The sequence below is a fragment of the Anopheles cruzii genome, chromosome 2 (genome assembly GCF_943734635.1).
Source record: "Anopheles cruzii chromosome 2, idAnoCruzAS_RS32_06, whole genome shotgun sequence".
NCBI classification, from domain to species: domain Eukaryota; kingdom Metazoa; phylum Arthropoda; class Insecta; order Diptera; family Culicidae; genus Anopheles; species Anopheles cruzii.
Genome location: NC_069144.1, coordinates 31,209,269 through 31,233,824, shown reverse-complemented (window position 1 = coordinate 31,233,824; position 24,556 = coordinate 31,209,269). Strand labels below are relative to the sequence as shown.

At 46.2% G+C, this 24,556-nt stretch overlaps 1 protein-coding gene across 2 annotated transcripts in view; it reads left to right on the top strand.

Annotated features, from left to right (window-relative positions):
* LOC128268424 (cell adhesion molecule Dscam2) overlaps nucleotides 1–24,556 on the top strand; it is a 38,047-nt gene that overhangs the window by 680 nt on the left and 12,811 nt on the right. Inside the window, exons 2-9 of one of the 2 annotated variants that reach the window (XM_053005511.1) lie at nucleotides 4,897–5,058; nucleotides 5,144–5,290; nucleotides 6,584–6,701; nucleotides 11,377–11,825; nucleotides 12,680–12,824; nucleotides 21,664–21,815; nucleotides 21,889–22,161; nucleotides 23,018–23,305. In XM_053005511.1, coding sequence (XP_052861471.1) covers nucleotides 4,897–5,058; nucleotides 5,144–5,290; nucleotides 6,584–6,701; nucleotides 11,377–11,825; nucleotides 12,680–12,824; nucleotides 21,664–21,815; nucleotides 21,889–22,161; nucleotides 23,018–23,305 — 1,734 coding nt within the window. Of the gene's footprint in view, nucleotides 1–4,896; nucleotides 5,059–5,143; nucleotides 5,291–6,583; nucleotides 6,702–11,376; nucleotides 11,826–12,679; nucleotides 12,825–21,663; nucleotides 21,816–21,888; nucleotides 22,162–22,381; nucleotides 22,670–23,017; nucleotides 23,306–24,556 lie in introns of both variants that reach the window. The other variant, XM_053005512.1, reaches the window with a different exon arrangement.

The window sequence follows — 24,556 nt, the reverse complement described above, 5'->3', positions numbered from 1 at the left end:
GGGTGTGCGGTGCGGTGTTGCAGTGGTCGGTCTGTGTTTGTGTTGTTTCGTGTTTGTCTTTTCTTTTCCCGGGCCCCAGGATTGAGCCGCCGCCCCCGGTTTTGGTGAGAAGTACGCTGCCGTCCATGATTCACGTCCATTTTCTCGGGCTGTAGTGACGAATAGCGTGACTTGACGTGAACGTGATGTGCGAGCTTTTCGCCACGAGCTCCGGCATCGGCGGTCCCAGACATTCGACCCGGCCGGCCGATCAATTCCGGTCACCAGCACCCGCAGTGAGGATCAGTTACAAATCGGACAAAACCCCGTCGGTATTGAGTTCTCCATGGGAAAATGTCCATACGACGAGCGAATGTACACCTCGTGGGGATAATGGACCCATCGCGCGACCCCGAAAGGTTCGCCGAAAGAAACGGGACGCTCCCGAGTCTCTCCGTGGGCGGGCAGCATGAAAAATGGGCCGCAAAGATTTTAATTAAACCGTGCCAAAATGTCTTGTTCGTGCCCGATCTCGGTCGAGTAATTAATTCCATTCAATATCGGAGCACACTCAACACGGCGATGATTTATGGCGGGAAATGTAATAAAAATTTATCAACCGAAACCGCCAGGTGTGAGCGCTGTGGCGTGTGCGGGTTGCATGCAATTTGATCTCACAGCGTTCATTGTTTTTCGCTGCCATAGATCAGTTTTATGAACGTTTAAAGCGTATGTCTTATATTATTCTCAAACCTCTACCGTTCCAAGTTTGGCAATTAATTTTCCAACTTCAAAGTGGTTTGCCGATAAAAAAGGGTTCAGATAGCACAGTTGATGAAACATTATTTCTTCTATGAAGTTTGTGTGTGTAGTGTGTTTGTAGCTTCACCAGATTTTGCTTCGACAGAACACATTTTCACATCATTGAGTTCCACTTGAGCAATTTCAGTATGGCATGTTTTTTCGTAATTAAACGATAATTATGATGCATCATTTTTATCTGTGACTACAAGCTTGTTAAGCTCGTGGCTCTTCGTAACCTTATCCGCTGATAAATCTAATTGTAGTTTCAGACCTTTTCAAAATTTAGATACTTTTACCAAAACATTCCATTCCAAACTTGTGTCCTTTTCTTATTTATCAATTTGTTAATCAATCTTATTAAAGTCCCTATCAAACTGTATTCGGCAGATCGACAAATAGCGAAGTTTTTGTGTTAAACACGAGTAAAGGATCCCAAGGTTGACGAAACTTCTTGTATACGACGACTGAGACGAATATATGACGAATGAGACGAATACTCTTCTCTAGTAGATAGAATGTCTTGAGCATTAAAAATGTATAGTATTAAAATATGTGAACCCTTTTAATATTTTGTTTTTTGAACCACCAACTTCTTTTTGCCACTGATATTTCCTAACGCTCAGATTTCACTTTCGAATTTTCGTAACATTGAGTGCTTTCCCCTATTTCGGAATTGATCATATTTTGTATGTTTGCACATTTCATCTTTATTATTGCATTTGCCACTGACCACTGGTCAAAAGCCACAGATATTTGTGGTAAAGCCAGAATACTTCAAGTACTTTAATCTTTGCAGCCTGCAATCTTGAATTTTTATTTAATTAAACAAATCCAAATCCCAAATCCAAATGGCTTAACGAAAAAAGTAATGCAAATCCAACAAGATCATTCCAGAAGTTCATGCCCGGATTTTGTTAGCAATTATTCATGAGGAAGTTTGAACCGAATCATGGATTCCAAATTGGCGTTTTGTAAATCATCCAAACGGTGCAAATCATTCCTGCCCAAGTTATGCCATTAACCAGCAAACAGTTTTCTTCAGTTCACATTTTACATTATTATTGGATAATGAATAGCAGCCGTGTAAGTTGATGGAATGGCGAATAACTAGGGAAACGATGGATTAAACGTTGGAAAATTTCAGCCATCAACAGACCTGAAACTAGAACCGAAGAAGACGAATCACCCGTTTACCTCCAGGTTGTTTACCAAATCCTGCGGCCGACCGGTTCCCCGCCTTCGGAACGGCAGGTGAAAGTGCTTCGCGTAATTGAATTTCCGAAGCGTCCACCATCACCCAAATGTTTCTCGCCCGCGAATGAAAACGGGAACACCATCGAAACGTAAACCTCGAGAACCTTTACATAGCGTGGTGCATAATGAAAAGTTGTGGAATCGTTTCAAGAGTATATGGGCAAAAAAGAACCATCATTTGCACGACGTATACAAAACCACCGAAAGCAAACTGTACCTGGCCGGCAACGGGCTTTTGAACTGTGCGGCGATGCAAAAGTGCACGAATTGCCTCGAGTAGTAGTTGGCCTGCTTAATATTTATGGTCCGCGAATACCGATTTTTCAGGATGCAAAAGCTCGCCCGGCTGGTCGAGGAAAAGTATTGCATTCGGGACTGCCTTCGATGCGTTGAATGTTAACGATGGGGTTTTTTCCATTACCCATAACTGTGCTTTGTTTGTTGAAATTAATCACCGTACAATGAAGAGGGCTTTCCTTCACGTGCTTACAGGTGAAGCATCAATCATTATCAATTCTTATTTTATTTCATGAACTTTCCTTAGTTACATGGACATTAAACCGTTGTAGTATATGCTAATGACATTAAAAACTTGTCCGCGTTATGGTCGATTACCAACAGCGCGGCTCAGTGTGTTCGTGAGCTGCACGGTCCGTGTCAGGCTCGTCAGTGTGTAGGGCACATTTGTAATTAAAACTGGGAAACGAAGCGCGATAAAAATGTTGCAAAGCTCGTGCACAATGGAACGGAAACCACGGCCCAGGACCCTAACGTAGGGCTAGGGTTTCGCAAATGAAATCCTGGGTAGCAAAAAGATTCACTTGAAAGAGAGAGAGAGGCATAGAGAGAGAAAAATTGAGTTGATTTCCATTGCACGGGCCACAAGCGCTACAGCCGCGGAAGAGTGGAATCAGCGAAACCCAACCGGTCGGAAACACGTCCTTTTCCCGGGGTTGCCCTAATGAACCAGCGCCAGTTTGGGGTCCGTCTCTGTAAGCGGTCCCCGTGGTCCCTAGCTCTGGTCGCTCGAACGAATTAATTTCGTTCGGTCCAGACCCCCAGACAGCGAAGAGGACCGCCCTGCCTAAGGCAATGGCTTGTACAGGTCGCGATGCCCACGCACTTTTTGCTGCCATTTTTCGGAGAAAACTTTTCTAGCCTTTCCGTTCCGATGTGGTTCGTTTTTTTTTTCCTCTGCCTCTGACTCTCACCAGTTTTATGTACAACACAGTACAAGTCAACTTTTTATTCTGTGCCCAAACCGGGGCGCCGACTTTCTGGCTGTAAGGTGTAGCAAATACCGCAAAATATACGTAGTCGACCAACCCCGTAGTGCGGTAGTGCTTCGCTCTCGCTAATTACACCGAAGTCAGCGCTGCTAAACCCATCGTGGACTTCCCCAGTCTACCGACCGATCGTTACGTCTTCCGGGGCGGGTTAGACGTGGATGCTGACTGCTCTCGGCTTCAGGGAACTTCGGGGAAGGGAAGCGCAGGAGGACGTCTACAGCGCTCCGGAGGCCTGTGCCGACAAGAAACGGGCCTTAATTACTCGGGAGTTTTCCGCCGAGCTTCCACTTGCTACTTTTTTCAAAAGATTCTACCCTAGTACAAAGCCATTACTCGTCTGCGTTACGGTGCCGGACATCGTCTAGAAGGAGCAACATCATCGACATCAGTCGAAGGCTTGTTGTAACGCAATTCAGGTGGAAAATAAATGCACATTCGCTTCGGGATAACAACATCCTGTTCGCGTTAAAGTTGCAAAACCGAGCGACGAGAAGAAAACAATTCACCTCTTCCGAGCCGATGTTAGTATTCTACTTTTCAATTTACTACAGAGGCCCAAAAATTATTGGGAATTCGCTTATAACTTTAAAATAATTGGAAAAAGGTCGGATTGTTTCACTTAGTCTGCTTAAAGAAACTGGAAATCCGTTTCAAAGCTGAAAACCGTTTGCCTTCCATCCTTAAGTTGAATTAAAACAAAACATGATACATCTTCTTCGTGCGTTTAAAGTGCAAACTCCCACTTCGACCGGGTACCTGTATCTCGAGCATAAACAGCTCAGCAAAGGTTTTTCCGTAAGCCGCATAATTCGACGAAAAAGGCAAACGAAATTCCAAACTTAATCTCGCAGCTCCCGAGTCAGAGCGCTGCAAGGAAGGGTTCACCCGCCATTAGCTTTGCAATCGAAGGATCATGCCCATTTCTCGTGACAAACCCAATCATCTCTCCACCTCGGAGGGCTCGGTGTAGAAGACCCCAAAAAAGAAAGGGAACTCAGAAAAACACCGCCGGCTCTCCCCGGCAGGCAGGCAGAGCGGACGAGAGAAAGGTAAACGTATCAGGTGTTACATTGATTATGACGAATGTAACGAAATAATAAGGATCCGTTTTATTTTTCCCTTTATGATTGGGCTTTCGTACGGCAACTCTTTCGCCTCTTTCTGGCCCCCGGGGGGTTTCAAAACCCTCGGTGGCACCATGGCACTGTTGAAATGTAGGTCTGCAAAGGTCAGAAGAGTGGAGTGTTCGATCGATGTTCTTGGTCTTGGTCACCGCAAAAAGAAATTTTACTTACATTTTACGATACGAGGCACACAAAAATGGGTCTCCGTGAGGGTTTATTACGTACCGAAGATCCGGAGTTCAACAGAAAGGGTCCGAACGGGAGTTCATCAACAAAATGGCACGAATGGTAAAAGTGGCGGCTCTTTACCGAAATGTATTTATGCAACAACATAACAGACTAATCGTGACCCCCCTTTAAGGGCCGACATCATCTTGTATTTGTAGGAAGTATTCAACCCATTTGAACCATTCTCAGATTTCGCTTATTTTGTCTTCTCTCTGCAGTGGTTGCTCAAGCATACAAAGTTGATGTTGAAGTGCTGGCAGCATCCCGCGGCTGTACCGCGATCCTGCGTTGCGTAGTGCCTAATTTTGTTAAGGAGTTAGTGAGGGTCGTGTCCTGGGTACAGGAGCCGGCATTCTACATTTACCCATCGCTGCAGGGTGGTAAGTAACGCTACGCAGTCCAGCAAATCCGGAGCTAAAAAGTATACATTTTGTTCGCTATCTTTTATCTCGCCGGACAAATCAGATGGAAAGCATCACCTGCTGCCGACCGGAGAGTTGCTGATACACAATCTAGAGTTTAACGATCGGTACCCATCTTACCGGTGTCGGACGATGCACAAGCTGACGAGACAGGTTGTCACCAGTAATCCGGCCAAAATTCGAATGACTGGTACGTATCGTCTCATTTGCAGGCAGTGTCAAGAGTTCCGAAAACTACGTACAATGGGAAACCCCGGCCCGAACGAACGCCGGGCCAGAAGTGGGGCTTTTTTGTGAAGGGCCAACCCAACTAGCACATTCTCATGCTCCTTCTTACAAATAAAAGTTCAGCACACGCCGTCGTCCAAGGTCCAGCACAAGACAGGCTGCCCCCGAGATCGGACCTAGCCTGCTCGGCAGACAGTGTCCGAATGGCAATCGTTTAGCTGATAGTTAAGTAGCAGCTCGTTCACTTGAAGTGCGACGTGTCAGTACAAACTGCTCGAGAAATCATATAAATGGTGGTGTCCTTTCAGCGACTCGGTGTGCGACGTAGGAGAGACTAGTGTCAAAAGTTTTAGCATCGTCCCAAAGAACGAACTGTGGAGCGAAAGCGGACGATCCGCGGTTCTCTGCAATCTGGGCTCGCAAACGGCGAGAACTGAGTGCCACTCATGGCAGCAATGGCATCAGCGCCATCGCAGACGCCACCGTGACAGTTTCGACGAGAAAGATCCGTTTCCGGTCGTGCCAGTCGGGTTCCGATTTTTTTTCTGTTTTTCTGCCTTCCCTCACTTCCTAGTTGCTGCTGTCCCCCCCCGTAAATCAGCTTGTGTTAGGGTTGTGTAAGCGATGGCCGACAAATGTTCCTCGGGACCGCCCGAAGATAGTGACCCGAACGCCGGGCCTAATGGGATGCTAGAGTGAAGTAAAAACCGAGACACGAGAAACTGACAGCAGTGGTTTCGTGGTGTATGGCGCGTCTCCGAAGTCACTCGCTTTGGTTGTAACAGTTCGCGACTTTGTACTGTAATAGGTCAGAACAATGAAATATAGGAAACCGTCCGAATTCCGCCAGTATGGAACCTGCAAAATGGAAACTTACCACCGGATATGACTCCACGATATGGTCCAAACACACCATGACGGAGAACACAAAAGTATTACGACTGGATGCGAGAAACGAAGTCCTCAGCAATGGTAATGCGTGAGATGAAAGACTTTAACAATACAAGCATAAATGAGCATAATTATGCAAATAATTAAAATCCACTCAGACAAACCCGCGACCGCCCCGGGGGCACGTGTTTCCAACTGCATCAGCAGTTCTTCAAGAGTTTAATGAAGCTTGCACACGGTGCAGTAACAAGTAATTTGTAGCGACCAGCAGCATTTCTACTTGGCAGGTTCCCTACTTCGAAGCATTTGATGTTTCTAACAGGTATTGTGTTGTGTTTCTTTTGCATTTCTTTTCCCACGACAGATCAACGAGGAATAGTTTCGCCAAGCGTAGTGGAGCACACGTCACATGTTGCAGTGTCGCAGGACGAGGGTGCCGTGTTGTTGTGTGTGGCTCAGGGCTGTCCCTCGCCGGAATACCGGTAAGCTACTCATTTATTCGAACTTCTGCGTATTTCGTTCACAACTTTTAGCGATGCCGATGAAAATGAGCATTTCGTTGAGCCCTTTTAGCCTTTTAGACTATAAGTCGGTACACCCGATTCAACGTCGTTGTCTTGTCGTTGTGAGTGAACTGATTGACGTTGACATTTGTGGCAATGTTGCGTGCATTTTTTACATCAAGCCAACAGCGGTCCCAATCCCAATTCTTGGCCGCTTGGTAATTCGATCAAAGCGTTCTTTATTCATGTATTCTGAAAATCAAATTTGTGCATGGCGGCGCACCCAATCGATGTTTTGCGCCGTTTTGGCCCTTCAGATTAGCAGCATTTTGTAGCATATTTCGCATACATTTTCTTCAACTCAATTGAACCACTTGGACGGCCCCGATCGTAACCTCCCATCAGCTGCTTCTCGCCCAGTTCGATTCGAAGAAGCTTCGTGTCACCCATTCAAGCGTTTCACAAACTTTACTTTGGACCCAAAGCCCTGGCAGTTGACATCATCGGAGAAAAATTAATTCAGTACAGCGTCTGAGAAAACGCGGCCCTGATTTCCATTGCAAATTTTACCGCGATAGGGCCCGTTCTACTCTACAGTCGTGAAAAATGTACGCCAACTACGCTAAACAAAGTCAGTCAGTGAAAAGAGCTGCCCATTTGTACGAAAGTTAAGCAAAGTAAGTTTAACAAAATTTACAACAATAAAACACAATAATACATGTACAATCAGCTCTTTGTGAGGTTTGGTGTTTCTACACACCAGGCGCCTCCATCGGCGCAGTAGAAAGCTCCCTTTATTGAATCGCCGCTGTCGCCGACCGTGTCCTTGTGCAGTTGTCCACTTGGGATAATTTAAAACGAATGACAGCGTCCGCTTCCTAGCATCATCATGATTAATTGGATTTGGCAATTTTCATTCTTTTTACTACACTGTCCTTCTCGTTCGCAACTAATGTCCGCTCCGGACGCCCGGAACGTTGTGTGGGGGGGGGCGCATTATTCTGCGACTATGTTGTCATGTCAGGCTATTTGGAATTTTACTATTCCGTGCGGCTCCGGATCAAGTTGTCCGTCACACACACCATTCGAGGAGAGGCCACATGGCAGCAAAACACCATCATCAAACGTCAATTTGCGTAGGTTCTTTTAAGGTCTGACCACTCTGACCTAAAGTGACAGTCGCCGCGCGCCCTCCCGCCCGCCCTACAATCCCTTGAGTTCTTCCAAACAATTATTCAAATATCGCCACCAGATGGTGGATGGTCAGGCCACTGATAATCGATCCGCTGTCGGGTCAGTGTGCCGTTCCGGGTGGATGGAATGTCGATCATAAAACAGGTTTGACTAAAACGACAACGATATTGTATTTTGGGTATTATTTTTTATAAAAGGTAAGCACAATCAACGTTGTTCAGTGTCACGATTTTCCATCATCAGCATCACCTTAAACTCAAGCAAGAGTGAGTGATTCCCACAGGAGGTTGACTTGTGATGCTTCATTTCGATTTGCATAAGTATTAACTTCTACTTGGCCCCTAATCAACCCCGTTCGGTTCAACGGCTTTGTTCCTGATTGCGTGAAGTTCGTTGCGACTTTTCGGAACGATGCGACTCCTACTCGCAATCTACTCGCGGCTTCCCAACTGCAATTATATTCATTTCCGCTCGTTCGTAAATGATTGCTAATTACGGTCGCCGGAACAAGGCATCACCTCCGTCTGAGTCTGAGCTCATCGCTGTCGTTGCCATCGTCACACCGCCCTCACCCTTTGCGCCGGTCCGTGTCGGAAATGGAAAAAGTTTTCACTCGTTTTCCAAATGGCAATTGGCGTTTTGTTTCGGAGCTTAAAGTTTATTCGCTTAAGCGGGGTACAACTCACTGGAATGCGCTAATGACGGAGCGTGAGAGCGAACTTTCACACGGCGATCCGTTTAGGCCAGAAAGGTATTGCGCTGTATTGCCTGTTTATTGGCGCATAACGTTTGTTGGTTCACACGTCTCCAAACTCCCATTATTGCGATAATCCCCGATCAACTTGGGCATCATATTTGACAGCGAGTGATGAATGGATGGAAATTAAGAACATTCTGTGCACATCCTTTAAAGAAACGTTTTTACCCAATTTACCAAGAGCTACAGAGTGAGACATTGAAAGTGGAAGCATTTGTTTCTTAATAAATACATTAAATTATTAACTTGGTAACTAAACGTGCCCTTTTTTGGTCTTTTCCACCACTTTGGCTGATGTTTCGGCGGATATTTCGGCAATTTCTTGCCGAATATCCTTGGTCCTTGGTTTGTTAGCGTATACCTTGGACTTCAATTGAGCCCACTTGTAAAAGTATGGTGGCGTTCAGTCTCGCGATCTCGGTGGCCAGTCAACATCGGCCTTTTTCGATATCACTTGGCCAGGAAGCAATGGTCGCAATAGATTCAGTATTGGATGGGCTGTGTGACATGTGGCGCCGTCCTGTAGGAACGCGTAATCGTCCATATCATTTGCACGAGTAATTGACATCACCAAATCCGTTATCATGGCCCAATACCGCTCACCATTGACGGCTCCATCATCGTCCAAAAAGTCATATCCACGCACAGTAGGGAACTTATATGGGAAAGGCGGACATAAATGTTTTTAGGAGGAATCTGGGGACTTTTTTCGACGTTTTTGTTTTCTTTGCATGTGTTTTGATTAAATTCAACTTTTTATGTGTAATGCACGTGTTCAAGTATATTAAATAAGCTTTTTTCGTTATTTTAAGGGCTTTAAACGCCTGAGGTGCAATTTGAATGACACTAAAATCTTTTAATGCCCAATCTAAACGCCTGCGTTATGCAATCTGTATTGCATCAAAATGTTTTAATACATAATCCTTTGCAAATGCGTGAATTTTCTGCAACCAGACACCAGGCGCCTCCTTTTGTACCAAGTTTGTATCATAATTTTTTTTCTTAAATGAGGAATTTGCGAAACTTCCTGTCGGATTCGGCAAATAAAACTTACTGGAAATGTTTAAAATGGTCTAAACTGTGAATGTAATGTCTCGTTTAGGATGTACAACGCTGTACATTTTTTTGCTGCATTACCAAAGTTGAAAAACTGTATTTTTTCATAATTTTCTATACTAATTCCCGATAAAAATATACTAGCAATGTAAAACGTAAACATTTGATTATTTCATACGAACAAAGGATTCATTAACTTTCGAATGACGTATAATACAGGTACATTATCGTTGCAGAACTGTACTGACGATCGCGTTAAAGTAGCTGATAAAAGTTGGATTTAAAGATCAATTCTTATCACTCTTTTGACTTTGACAGATGATATTTCGGAATCTGCGCAACATGGAAGGCTAAAACTTCGGATTTGTGATAGATAACTTATCTATTTTAGGTTAATATAACTAAAACCCTCAGTTTTTTTGTTGACTGAAGTTGACTTATGACCGCCTTTTCCCTATTAGGCCGCGCAAATACCGCACCAAATAGTAACTTTTCGGTCGTAAAGAGGCTGCTGTTGGATTAATTGTGTTTGTTGACAAATCTGTCCCGTCAGACATGATGACGATAAACCTAAGAAGACATGATGACGATTGAGAAGTAGAAATTTCAGCGTACAGCTGAACAATTTCAGCACGTTATTTTGGATTGTGCAGGAGCATCCACTAATGTCAAAGATATAGAGTCGCTTTCACTTCAGGCGGACCAAACTTCGCAAAGAAATTTTCTTTTACGAAATGGAGAAAATAAATCGGAAGATGCTTTATAAACTCGAAATCACAAATATCCCGAAACCATTTCCCAACCATCTCCGCGAAACTGCCTCTCAATCCAGGAAACGAAAAACAAACCACAAACTCTCAGAGCTTCCCATGTTCCCAATGTCAGTTCCACGCTAACCGTCTTCTCCGTGCAACAAGGCTTAGCATGCTGGCCCAAGATGGAGGAAGAAAGGTCCCGGTTGGCGCTCTGTCGGGCTTGTTACGTTTTATTATTTTTCGGCTTCTTCCAATCGGCTTCAGTGGACGGTCGTGCCCAATGGAACGGAAATTAATTTCTGCGTTCGATTGACTACAAGACGACAAGCTGTGAAATCATCTTCTGAGAGGCTGATCGCAATCGCATCCAGACGGAGCAAGATGTAAACCGCATGGGGTCGCCAAATCTCGCAGTGCGAACAAGAGAAAAGGCTTCCATTGTTTTCACGTTGCATCGATAGACATTTGAATGTCGCTTAGAGTAGTGCTTATGTTATGTTCTCCGATTTATGAACTTTATCTCACGTACCTCTGAAACTTTTCACTCAAATCTGTAGTGAAAACTTGTGTGATGCATTTCGGGTAAACGTGTGACCCTACAGAAACTATATTACTGTTTATTGTTATATTTGAAGGAATTTGTTGATTCGCGTCTTTGTTCCAATGTATTTCGTAAATAAGTCTTTTGAAGTCAAATCTGTTGAATAAATAAAAGAATAAAAGAAGAGGTCCGTAGACCGGTTGGTAGTAGGGATGGTCCTCTTCGGCAAGTGTACTCTTTTCGGCAACCTCATTTACCGTCCGACATTATCACGTAGTGTGGGCGTGTGCAGCAATTCTCTGCGGAAAGTACCTCACACTCTGCCCTGCTTTGCTCTCCGCTCCTCCACAGATGGTACACTCACAACGGTCCAGAACCAATTCCAGTGACATCCGGCCCACGAATACGACTCCTCGGTCCGGTGCTGGCCATCGAGGCCGTTACCGGCGAGGACGGCGGCGTGTACAAGTGTTCCGCATCGAACGCCGGCGGTGAGGCCAGCGCCGATCTCCGGCTAACCGTCTCCACGCCCATCCACGTCGAGATCTCGCCGAACGTCTTGAGCGTGCACATGGGCGGTACGGCGGAGTTTCGGTGTCTCGTCACCTCCAACGGCATGTCGGCCGGGCCGCAGCACATCACCTGGTTCAAAGACGGCCGCCAGCTGCCGAGCTCCGGCCGCGTGGGCGACACGCTCCAGGTGACGGGGGTGACGCGCGAGGACAAGGGCATGTACCAGTGTGTGGTGCGGCGCCAGGAGGGCGATTCGTTCCAGGCGTCGGCGGAACTGCAATTAGGCGGTAAGTCTGCGAACCGAGCTCGAGTTTCTCGAGTTCTACCACCACCCACCAACCCACCCACGAGAGTCTGTATCCGAGCCCGATAGCTGCGGGGCTTTCCCGGAGAGAGCCTCCGCGGATTACCCAAATCAGCTCGATTAGGAGTTAGGAGGATGCCCATCGGTTATTAGGCGAGTAATGAGATTTTAATCTACCGTCACCCGGGTGACGGCCCCCCGGGCCCCCATCATGGCCAAATGGTGCGAAACAATTAAAGTATTGCCTTGCACAGTGTCTCGACATGTCAGCGCGTCTCGGACGTGGTTATTCGCTTTCAAGCAGTTGAAGCGTTTCTTTGAACGTAAGGAAACCATTTCATGGTTCATGATAAATACAGTTTATTCTTTTACAGTTCCCACCACGGAACCCACCGCGTGCGCCCCCTTGCCTAATCCTTTTACGGCCCCTTGGCCAGCGTGGGATTATTTATTTTTGTAATGACATTAATTTTTCGGTCAACCCAAGAAGGGATTTATCAACGCCCCACGGTTTTTTTTTGTTGCTGCGCTTTTTTTCGGTTTTCCTTTTTATTTGTGCCAAAAAAAGGGTCCCGTGCCACGTGAAGCAGGCGACCGTTTTTGGCTTCTAGTCGTATCCTTGCTGTTGGGGCGGTAAAAATTTACTTGACCGCAAATTATTTCTACACCAGAAGTGAGACGATCATCAGGCGGGCAGCAGCACTTTGGAACGGGACGGAACCAACCAACTTATTTATGATAATTATTCTTTCGACTCCCCGCGGGCGTTACCATCATTAACGGTTATTTTTCGGTTCGCTGTACTGGGTCGTCCCCGCCGCCCGTCCCGTTACGTAGACGCTCCTCCGTCGCTGGTGTACAGCTTCATCGAGCAGACGCTGCAGCCTGGCCCGGCCGTTTCGCTGAAGTGCTCGGCCCAGGGGAACCCGACGCCCCAGATATCGTGGACGTTGGATGGATTTCCACTGCCAACGAACGGAAGGTAAGATACAAACACGAATTGGGATTGAAACTGTGAGTAACTTCAAACATTCATATTTAGCCGTTGAACCCATTACAAAAACAATACGTTATTTAATGATATTTGCCGAGACAAGGATATAGTGGAAACAGTGTTACTTGTGTTAAAATACCAATGTCAGTCAGTTTTTAATTGAAGAAATGCTGCCGTTTTCCTAGTTCACGTTTTTGGAATTAGTTTCATCAGATCGTGGCGGCCTAAAGCGCTATCCTTTGCTGGCAGGAGGCGCTCTAAGCCAATTTGCATTCAGCATAGAAAAGGACCTCGGCGAGGAAAAAGATGCGCGCATCCTTCTTGATGCGCGCAACGCAGACCACAAACATCGAGATGTTTGATTTGGCCACTGAAAATATTTCGCAATTTCCACATACCGCAAACACCCTGGGACCCCCGGGGATCTGTCTCAAGGCGGCCACCGCTTTTCCGTCCATCCCCACGGCGACACCTAGAGTGCGGTTCGTTTCTATTTCTCATTTTCTCATCTCCCCCGTGGCCGGGTATTTGAATAATCTCGTTTATCTTCATGTTTGCCGTGGACTGGGCATTGGCGTGGCGTTGACGGGGGACGTTTGAATGACTGGGACGGGCTTCCCGTTTTTCTTTTTTCTCGCACCCTGTGCCGGATTCACCTCATCATACCCTACCACACACACACCCAGAGAATATTATGCCGTGCCAATGTCGGTAAACAGCGGCAAGGAATGATGGGTTTTACTTTGGCATCATTTTTTCTAATTTCCTTCCTGCCTTTAGCAGCATCCGACGGACTGCTGGTGCTGGTTAATGGCTTCTTCGTGGAGCGAAGCGTTCCAAAGGCTAGTTGGTCCTGCCGTGGCCGGCACTTTTTACCCGTCAAGAAAATCATATCTTGCTTCCGGTTCCGGTTGGTTGGGATAATCTTTGTGCCGCGTAACCACGATTGGTAATGAACCAGATCCGTACGATATTTGCGTCGTAAACCGAAATACCGGAAGTTAATAATTTTTGTCATAAAATGATTATGCTGAGATATGCGCGCTGAGTTGAATTAATTATTAATTTGCTTACTTATAAATTCATTGGTCATACTTTACATTACACCAAATCGCTGCTCAGTAACGAGGGTCATCTGAAATCATTCTGAGAGGATACAAGACATTTTTTCGGAATGCTAGCCAACACGCAAACAGCCAAATGTTAATGTTAAATGTTACATTCACGTTTTTACACGTTCATAACCTCTGCTATTAGGCCCACTTCATTCGGTGGATGTTTAGCAGCATTTGGTGAACTTTGGCGATGTTTTGGCCAGTTGTTACAGTTTTTGGACGTCCCGAACATTCAATGTTTCCCAAGCTCTTACGGCCACCGATATTTAATGGCGATACTAGATTTTTTTCCATTTTCATAAAAAAAAACATTGACATCAATTCACTCAAACGATTGTTACACAAAAACTGCGCGTCCAAACTTGTTGAAACTTTTAATTGACTCACTGTCAGAAGATTGGCAAACTTTTGCCTTGGTACTAGGTTGTATACTAAGTTTTGACGTTCCATACCAGAGGGCGCAGCTACGAGCCTGATTTTTTTTAGTCATATTGGTACACTCTTCATATGAACGTATGTGAAGTTTCATTTCAATCGGTCACTTAATTTTTTTTTACAAGCCATTTAGTATCGGCATGTCACAGTATTTTTTACAGCTGTTATGATGTCATCATTTGATGAAAAACGCAAAAAGGGGCAAAATCTGGTGAATAGAGTGGATAGTCCAACAATTCGAACTTTAACTCATGTAGTTTTGCTCTAGTTTCGAAATGCTCTTGTGACAACTCATTTCGGAGCTGAAGAATCAGGTTCAGACCACTCTTTAGCCTCTTATTTTGATTCAGGACCCAAGTGATAGACCCAATCCTCATCCATAGTGATGATTCAATGCACAAAATCTACTTTATCCTATCGAAAAAGCTCTAAATGTTGCCGAGAAAGTTGCATTCGAATGCGTTTTTAGTGAATGCGGCACCCATTTTGCAAACAACTTTCTCGAACCCTTTCAAAACTCCAGTCAAAATATTGGTTATACTGCTCAATGAGTTGGCTAGGTCTTGTACTTAATTTCTATCAGTGATTGGACGATTTTCGAAAACAATATCCTGTATTGTTTTATGATTTCCGATGTTGTGTCTGTTTTTTGACGTTTTTGACATGGATCGCCTTGAAGGCTACTACGACCATGTTTAAACTCAGAAATCCCCCTTTTAACCACTTAATTAAAGGTGAAGAGTCCTTATACACTTTCAACATTCCTTCATAATTTTCCTTTGCTTTTGTAAAAAAAAATTAAGTGACCGATTGAACTGAAACTTCACATACGAAGAGTGTATCAATATGACAAAAAAAAATTAAGCTCGTAGCTGCGCCCTATGGTATCGAAGGTCAAAACTTAGTATACAACCTAGTATATTGCGGTAAAAAACGAAAATCGGCCATTACAAGGAGGATCATCCACTGAGCAGTCAGAAAAATAAAGAACTCGTTTGCCGCGGTTTGAATCATCAAAGTAATGCAAAATCAATATACTGTCCACTTCCGACATCAGAGTTGGTTAAACATAATGAACGAGGGAAGCCATCCGTGCGCAAATAGCGAGGAAAAAAGAAACCACGCTCTAGAGCTTTAATGGTGAAAATATGACCATTCTTGCGTCGCCCGGACAACGCCCGGAACTGCGCTAGAGCTAGCCCACGAACCGATTCTAAATCAAATGAAATTTATTACTTCGTATGGAAATCAATCTACGCTTCCTGTGTTCGTTCGATCTTCGGGCGGGTTCCGGCCAGCCGATTCTGACCATATCCACGCGCCGCCACCGTGCACCAGGAAAGCCCTCCGCCCGTTGCTCCTTCCGACATCCTTGGCACTGGATCAACTGTGAAAGGTTCTCGGCACGCTGTACGGGCTGAACTATTGTGATTAATTAGTTTCTGTTCAAACAACCTCCCGATGCCGCGCCTTGAGGTCCTGTGAGGGTTGTGTTTATATTGAAGTTTTGCCGTCGCTATATAGATCGACCCAGCGTCGGACCAGCGCGGCCCTGCACACACACCGGACAGTGCTGCGCCGTTTCGTTCGTAGTTCGTAGTCCGGTTTTTTTTTGTAAATTTCAAATAACGATGGTGGAAGCCCTGCCTGGGCGTGGGGCACTGAATCTTAAATTAATGACTTTTCTATGGCCCACTCGCCGCTGCTGTGTGATGGGTACGTGACCACAGTAAACGCTCTGCTCTGCCATCTTCCCCCGCCCGAGCGCCTAACAGCGCCAATCGTCGTCCGCCATGTTTCGGTTTTGATCGATAACACTACGCTCAAGGTTGACGTTGGAAAGTATCTCTCCCGCTCGTATCTCTGTGGGATGTGCGAAAAAAATGGTTTTAGCATTTCAAAAACGCGCTCCCATGCTGGCACTGTGGCTCCCCAGAAACTCCCAGTCTTCCGTCTGCTACGTGAGTGGTGCCTTTTAAGTACCATTTGATCGCATGATTGATTGATGAGCTTCTCGCTCTAATCCAATCCCCGGCGGGCGAGCGCTAATGAAGCGAAGGCAATCGACCAGTAGGAGCGTTCATCCAAATTCCGCCAATTTTAGCTAAACAAAAGGTAATTCTGGGAACGAAATCTACCTTCATGCGATCTACCGACCCGAAACTTGTAAAGAAAAGCATCTGTACGAAATCGCGGGAGCAATTAAAAAAAGAGCCAACTTCAGAGCCCAAGGGAACTTGTGGCCACAGCACAAGTTTGCTGGATCAGCTAGGCCATAATAAACAAATACACAACTTCAATCATTCGCGCGTGGTTAGAAAGTAGCGCGTTTTTTAGCGTCGGAGACTAATTTTCAAGTCACTGTCATGCTGCCACTGCTCACTTCCATGGCCAATGAGTTTCGTTCGTGGCAGCAACGGGTGACAATTTAGTGTGGCAAATTTTAATCACACGATCGTTAAAATCTAAGCCCTCCGGGGAATTAAATTTGTTACACCTTACCCAACGCGGACTCGATTATCCTTCGCCGGTTCGGAACGCCCGTTTGTTGGGGCGCGAATAGCGGAAATACGGGAAACTCTACCGGCAATCCGAAAAACCGCTCCGTTCGCTTCGCTCCATTTCCACGTCAAGCCGTTGGCCGGCGGCGTAAAATGAAATGTAACGGAATATTTTAGGAAGATAATTTAATTATCGCCACCACGGCACACAACCGTGACGGGTTTCGTGTGATTGCCGACGGAAAAGCCGCCGGACACCTCGTCGGATGGGGCCGGTTTGTAGCACCTCGTTGGCATTCTCCACCTTAAGCCCTAAATGGCAGCCGAATACTAGAATTTTGCCCACACTTTTCGCGTCCCCAACAGGGGGTGATCGTAAATGTTGGGTTCAGTTCATTTAACAAACCGTGTTTTTTTTTGTTTGCTCGTGGCTAGTTAGACAAATAAAAGCATCGTAAGGTTAATATTTTATGTGTGTTAAGAGATCGTAAGGTTAATGCTTTAGTATGAAGTCACTAATTCTGGTGGTTAATAGAGTTTCTGTAACTCGGTTCAGTGTGAACCATGCCATGACAGTTCACCAAGTATAATAAGGAATAGATTAAATTGAGGACAGTAAAGGGAGAGGGAGAAGTTGTTGTTGAATAAACTTTTCATTGACTTATGCAAAGATGTTGATGGTAACACATTGTGACAATAAAGTATCCGGAAATTTGTGATGTTAAAGAAAATGCTTTATTCGATTTTCGATATTTTTTGGCGTGGCGTTAGGTTGCTACAAATGTCAGTGACTTATGGTGAACAATTCGGCCATTTTGAGTAAACGGTCAATTTTTGACAGTTGTTTTAGTGTGCACGTGTCTTAGCCCGTCGGCGATTTTTTTCTCTTCCAAAATATGGATGGCATAGAATCTTTATCAAATGTTGTGTTAAAAACGAAATTAAGAGCTCGGACGCAATTGAAATGTTAACTGTGGCTTATGGTGAAGCTTGTAAGACCAAAAGCATTGCTTATCGGTGGTTCAAAAATTTTTCAGAGGGCCGAGAAGATGTGAAAGTCGAAAAGCCTACTTTGGTCGATTGCGAACAGTTTTGCTTGCAGATTTCTTCGATTGCAAGGTCGTGGTGCATCATGAGTTGTTGCCGATAAAATAGAACGGTCAATAACGAATATTACCTGCAAGTTGTGCGCAATATGTGCGAAGCAATCCGTCACAAACGCGAAATCCAAAACCGAAACACAAAAGTCACGACATTTTTTTAAAAAACGAAGTTTGACATCGTTGCTTGAGGGCGAATCTTACGCCAAAAACTACAAACTAATGATGCCAAAGCCACCGTACTGCCCAAATCTGGCCATCTGTGTCTTTTTCTTTTTTCCAAAACTCAAATTACCGCTTCGTGGTCAATTAATATAGGAGAAGACAGAAATCGCGGATGAGACAAAACACGTTCAAGCAAAACAGCTGTAAAAAATTAACTGAGCATTGAAAATAGCCGAAATTTTCACCATAAGTCACTGACATGTGTAGCAACCTAACGCCACATAAAAATCGAATCGAATCGCTTCAAAAATCGAATAAAGTGTTTTCTTTAATATCACAGATTGCCGGTACTTATTTGACAGAATGTATAAGCCTTCGGAATGAAGTATTTGTTGATTATTTTTGGCGAATAGAATAGGACTTGTCGTTGAGACGCTGAGACTATAAGTTTATCCACACATTTTGGTGTTAATTTCATACACCAACCAACTAATGATGACCTTTATCTTCATAACCCTTGAATATTTAGGCGACTGTTGCCACGCTGTCGAATATTTTTGCAATATCTTTGTTACGTTACATTATTAAAATACTCTGTGTGTAATTGTATTTGAATAAAAATATGTATGGTAATTATCAATTATGGAAAAAATAAGCAAAACCTCTTCAGATAAAGCCACATTTTCGATTTATGCTAATCCTTCGCGACACTGTGCACCGGACCGAACCGTTATAAACTGCCATAAAATACGTTGAAACCTCTTCAAACAGTGAAAAATGTCCACAACTTCGGATTTTTTTTCTGCTAGCTTATTTTAGAAAAAAGAAGACATTGATAGGTTTTTTCCAACTTCAATAAGTAATGCTATAGTCTTATGTGCCTTAGAGTATTTACAGGAACGAACGGATGACCCTATTTGATGTTAGATTATTAGCCTACTATTCAATATGTTTGGTCGTGCTCATGACATCCGACTACTGTCCATAAAATGCAATCAAATCCTGAATGCCGCGTGACATGAACCATAACGGGCACGGACGAGTCACGAGACCATTTTCGCCAAAATAGTTTCAACACATTCGAGAGGAGCCTTCGTTGGTTCTCATCCATTTCCGTCGGTGACCATTTCCTCGCAGCGATCAGTTCGGTATGCGCCCCATCCTTAGCAGGATCGGAAACTTTTAGGTTCACTTAACCATTCTTGACTCTTTGTCCTCTGCACGGCTCAACAACCTTCGGGGCTTCGTTTGGTAAAAGGTCGTCCCGGTTTTTTTTTATATTTTCATCCCAACGCCAACCAACAACCCAAAACCGACACATTCTGCCCTGCCGTAGAGCGTGGCGGTTGGCCTGGTTGAAGTTGTCATGATAAGAAATATCGTCCCAAACGCGCCGGTGCATGTAATGCTCTGATAAAACATACATCGATGTCGACCGGCAGCAAGAAGAAGCCCTCTGCACACACAAAGTTGTGCGTGTTAATACTGCACGTTCTTGAGTGCGACACCGTACATCGGTTTGTTGGGGCATGTTTGGTCGGGTTTGTCCTATATGTTTCGGCGACATGTTCCGCTGGCACTTGAAACAAGGACTGTACACCTTCTCTAGCCTTCTGCATAATGCTAGCCTTCTGGTAAGCTCTTAATGAGTTTCATTTATAATCAGACTTTCAAGTTGTGAGCTCGCTCTCAAGGATGGTTCGGGGTGATAAAAACCCTGAATCTTCGATCTACAGCATAGATAAAAGCGTAGACCTTTCCAAATGCGCATAAGCACATGAAAATGATCAATGGCCAAAACGCCACATGTTTTATAATTGGTTTCATATGCCTTCTATCGGCCCACAGTTGGCCGAACACTGCGCTCTCGCCGATAGTTGGCCATCATTATCGCCCTCGGCAGCGCCGGCGCCTTTCTGCAAAACAGTTTAAAGTGAAATTATGCCGTTTTTATGTGTATGTGAATTTTGGCGCACGAAAAAGTCAACGATGCGTACGCCGGAAGCGTGCCGTTGGCAATTTCAATTCCGACAAGCGGTGATAGAATTCATGAAGAAAACTTTGTCCAACTCGTCTCGCCCGCTCGCTCCTATCAGACATACCCGGTCTGCCCATGCCCGTGTCCGACCGACCGGCTCTGGAGCGGGTTCAACTTTCCCGGCCCGGCCAACCGAGGGGCAACTTTTCCAAGGCGTCGCACTGGAGAATGTGCACTTCTACGCGTCGCGGCGCTCGGCTCGTCCGCACGTCCATTGTGCCCGGAAGATCTGCCACTCTGCGTTCGGGGGCCAGTTAGTCACATCGGGCTCTGTCCCCGTTCGGTGGTGAAACTGCGCCGCGAACTCGTCCTGCAACGAACAACTTTTTTTATGCCACAAGAAGAAAAAGTCAATCTACGACTGAACCTCGGCTAACAGAGTTACTCGTCGACGTCATTTTGGTTGAAGCGATTGCATGTTGCTGTCCGCACACTGCACCACTCCCTGCCCGGTGCGTCGACCGATGATCTTTTCAACTTTGCATTCGACCCGGTACCTCCGGCTTGCTCCACGCCGCTGACGCCGAAGGATCCAAGTCAAATATGAAATCGGTGTTGGCGAAAGTTGCCCAACTAATTTGAATTCCCTCGACGGAGCAGCCCCATCCTGCTGGTCAGGACCGGGTGCTCGGTTTCGAGGGGGGTGGCTGGCCCAATAAAAGACCCACCGCAAGTTTTGTAAGCGACAAGAAGTTCGGGCCAGAGACACATCATTATTTTGAACACGCTGCGCGCCCTCGCCCATCGCCCGTCCGCGGCCATCCTGGCCGTGTGGCGCGGCAGGTAACAGATTTAGATATCTCTACTTGGGCGGCTTGTGCAGTCCACTCGGGGTAACCGGTAACAACCACAGATCAAATCATAATAGGATGCAGATTAAAGCCGAAGAATATGAACATCTTCCCAAAGCACTTTCCACACTGCCTCAAACATCGCACTCTCTGTCCGGGCGAGTACCCGGTACAGAATCCCAATGCTAGTTCCTTTCTGCCAGAGAAATGTGTGAAGAGGCTACCGGAGGGTTGCGGGACGATGTGTTGAGCTTTTGCGGTGTGTCAAACCTACCCGACTTCACAAAGCTAGGCTCACGGCAGACCCAAATCCTGGCGGCGGTAAAGTTCCACGGCAACACTGGCGCCTTGGAGGGAAGGAAGGCGTCCTCTCGTAGAATGGGAACAATCTTCATCCTTTTGCCGTGCTTAATTAGTTACCGCACCGAGCGATTCCGCAAAAGGTACCGCTGCCGCCCCACGCGGAATATTACGGATGGTCCATTTGCTGCATTCTTAGACCTCTTAGTTCGGTGTCACCTTCGGCTGGGTGGTTGGGAGGGTTTCTGGGAAATTAATAAGCTTCAAAGTAGCTTTGCGGCTTACCATTGCTGCACAATCCGACACACGCGTTACGCTGGTACGCTGCTAAATCGCTTGCTGCTTGCTCTCTCTTCCCCTCTCTGTCTCTTCCGACCGGCAGGTTTATGATAGGTCAATACGTAACCGTGCACGGGGACGTGATCAGCCACGTGAACATTAGTCACGTAATGGTGGAGGACGGCGGCGAGTACTCGTGTGGGGCGGAGAATCGCGCTGGCAAAACTTCACACTCAGCTCGGCTCAATATCTACGGTAAGCACGGCCATCCGGAACGTCGCTTCTGACCCCCAGCAGCCGGTGGACTTAATGTTTTTCTTCGACCTAGGCTTACCGTACATTCGACTGATACCGAAAGTGACGGCCGTCGCCGGACACACGCTGTACCTTAAGTGCCCGGTCGCCGGCTATCCGATCGAGGAAATCCACTGGGAACGCGGTGGCCGCGAGCTGCCGGAGGACATGCGCCAGAAGGTTCAATCCGATGGGACGCTCGAGATCAAGGAGGTGCAGAAGTCGCTCGACTCCGGCGTGTACACCTGCTGGGCGCGCAACAAACAGGGCCACAGTGCGAGGCGCAGCGGCGAGGTGGCGGTCATAGGTCAGTATCGCCGCCGGCGCGGCAATCGTCACTTTAACCCGTGTATCTCTCCCCTAAAAAAAAAACAAGGTTTTAGCTAGTGTGCCAGCAAAGACAGCCGTTCGTCCATGGCCTGGGCGAGTGGGGCCCGAACAGTGGAGCCGAGTTCGGTCCTCGGGTCCGGGTGTTCCGTGGTGCACGGTCTCGAATAATCGAATCTCTCCGATCGAACCATTTACAGTTCCGCCCAAGCTAAACCCTTTCCACTCGTCGATCCTGTCGCTGAACGTGGGTGACCGGGCGTCGATCACGTGCTCCGTGATCAAGGGCGATATCCCGCTCACCATCACCTGGCGCAAGGATGGCCGTCCGATCGATCCGACGCAGCGCATGTCGGTCACGCAGGTCGACCAGTACAACTCGATCCTGCTGATAGAGAACCTGTCCGCCGACCACACCGGCAACTACTCGTGCGTCGTGCGCAACACGGCCGCCGAAACCGAGGGCCACCAGTCGCTGCTGGTTAACGGTAACTGTATCGTGCCTGATCGCCACTCACGGTCTCTCTCTCTCTCTCTCTTTTCTTCTTTCTTTCTTTTCTTTCCATTCCGTTTCTTTCGACCACCTATTATCACTCTTCGGTTGTCATGTTCCGCTTCCGTTGTAACTGCTCTTCTACTATCATCTACAACAACAACTACTACTTCTTCAACTACTACTACTACTACTACTACCACTACCTACATTCAATTCTGCGTAACGCGGGGTGTCGGGTGAACCGCATCGTCGACTCCGACTGCCATCATCACTGCGAAAAAAATCAAACCCGTAACCCGAAACATACCGTCGTCTTGTACTTGAGCTCGCACACTATCAGTTCCTCCCAATATCGAACCGTTCGCCTTTCAAGACGGGTTGGCCGAGGGCATGCGAACCCGGACCGTTTGCGGCGTGTCGAAAGGTGACCCGCCGCTGACGCTCAAGTGGCTGAAGGACGGCGATCCGCTGCTGTCCACGCTGCTGGGCGCCAATGTGTCCACTCTAGACCAGTACTCGTCCCTCCTTAACATCCCCTCCCTGTCCGCGGCGCACTCCGGCGACTATACGTGCGTGGCCAGCAACCCGGCGGCCGAAGTGAAGTTTACCGCCTCGTTACAGGTAAAAGGTAAAGTAAAGTTAATCGCCACTGTTTGCAAGCAAGCAAATCAACCAACACCACCTCACCTCAAAAAACCTCAAGCCTCAAGCATCAAACACTTCTTTGCCAGTCGTTGTTGCCTCTCTTGCACCAAACTAATAACACGATCTGATCGGACCCAGTACTAGCGCAATATGTATTACCAAATCTATATATAATACATACATATATTCATATGTACGTAGACGTATATAGTATATATCTAACCCTACGCTAAAGTATACTTACCACACCACCACTTGCTGCTGTTTGTGTTGTGTTCCGTGATATATTATTCTTTGCGTTCGTTTCTCTCCTTGCGCCGCGTTCCTTGCGTTATGTCTTCCAATGCCGGTGTGTCGCTCGCTCTGCATCCGCGCTGCCGTTACGCTTGGAAAGTTACCACGCGAGAATACCAGCTCCACCAGCTCGTTTTGCTAGATACACTTCCGGCGGCGTCAGATCAGCGCAAGGACATGCGTGTGATCGGCGGCGTCAACCTCTTAGCGCGATCGATCCGTCGTCCCCGTCGTCTGTGCTTTGTTTTCCTTTCTGTGTGTGTGTGTGTGTGTGCGTGTGTGTTTCCTCACCCAAAATCTGCCAGAACGAAATGCAAGAGAGTTAGGCATCAATCACTTCCTGCTGTACCTGTACCTACCTGTTACGAACAGAGCGTCTGAATCCCTTCCCAGTTGCTTTGGCACGCAGTGGGTTTGCGGTCGGTCACCAGGTAATTGTTTTCTGCACAAGCTGTTTACTTTCGATTACTACTTTGTTTACGTTTCTGAAGCGGTAAGACAGCGGCGAGTTTTGTTATTTTGACATACGGTGATCGGTTTCGCGATCTGATCGATCAGTTGTCAAAGTACCAAAGTGGAACTAGAACCAAGTTTAAAGGTATGAAATCGGATTTTTATTTCAAAGCAAATCACAAGTTTATTGCCTTGAAATGAAAAACTTTTTTTTATTCAAAGCTGTTGTGTTCGCGTGTCACTTTTGCCCAAAAGTTCTTGTAGTTCAGCGTCCACGAACTTTTTTGGAGGCCTCCAACGCTCTCTGTAAAGTCAAAATCACCATGTTGAAATTTTAAAAACAACTCAAAGCACTGCGATCTTTCAAGAGCATGATACCTTAAGCTTGATAAGCTTCGACAAGGATTTGATGCGCTTGAAGCATTTGATGGTCTAACCTCTTCAAATTTTTTGCAAACCAAATTTTTCTCTTTTTCGACATGAAGTC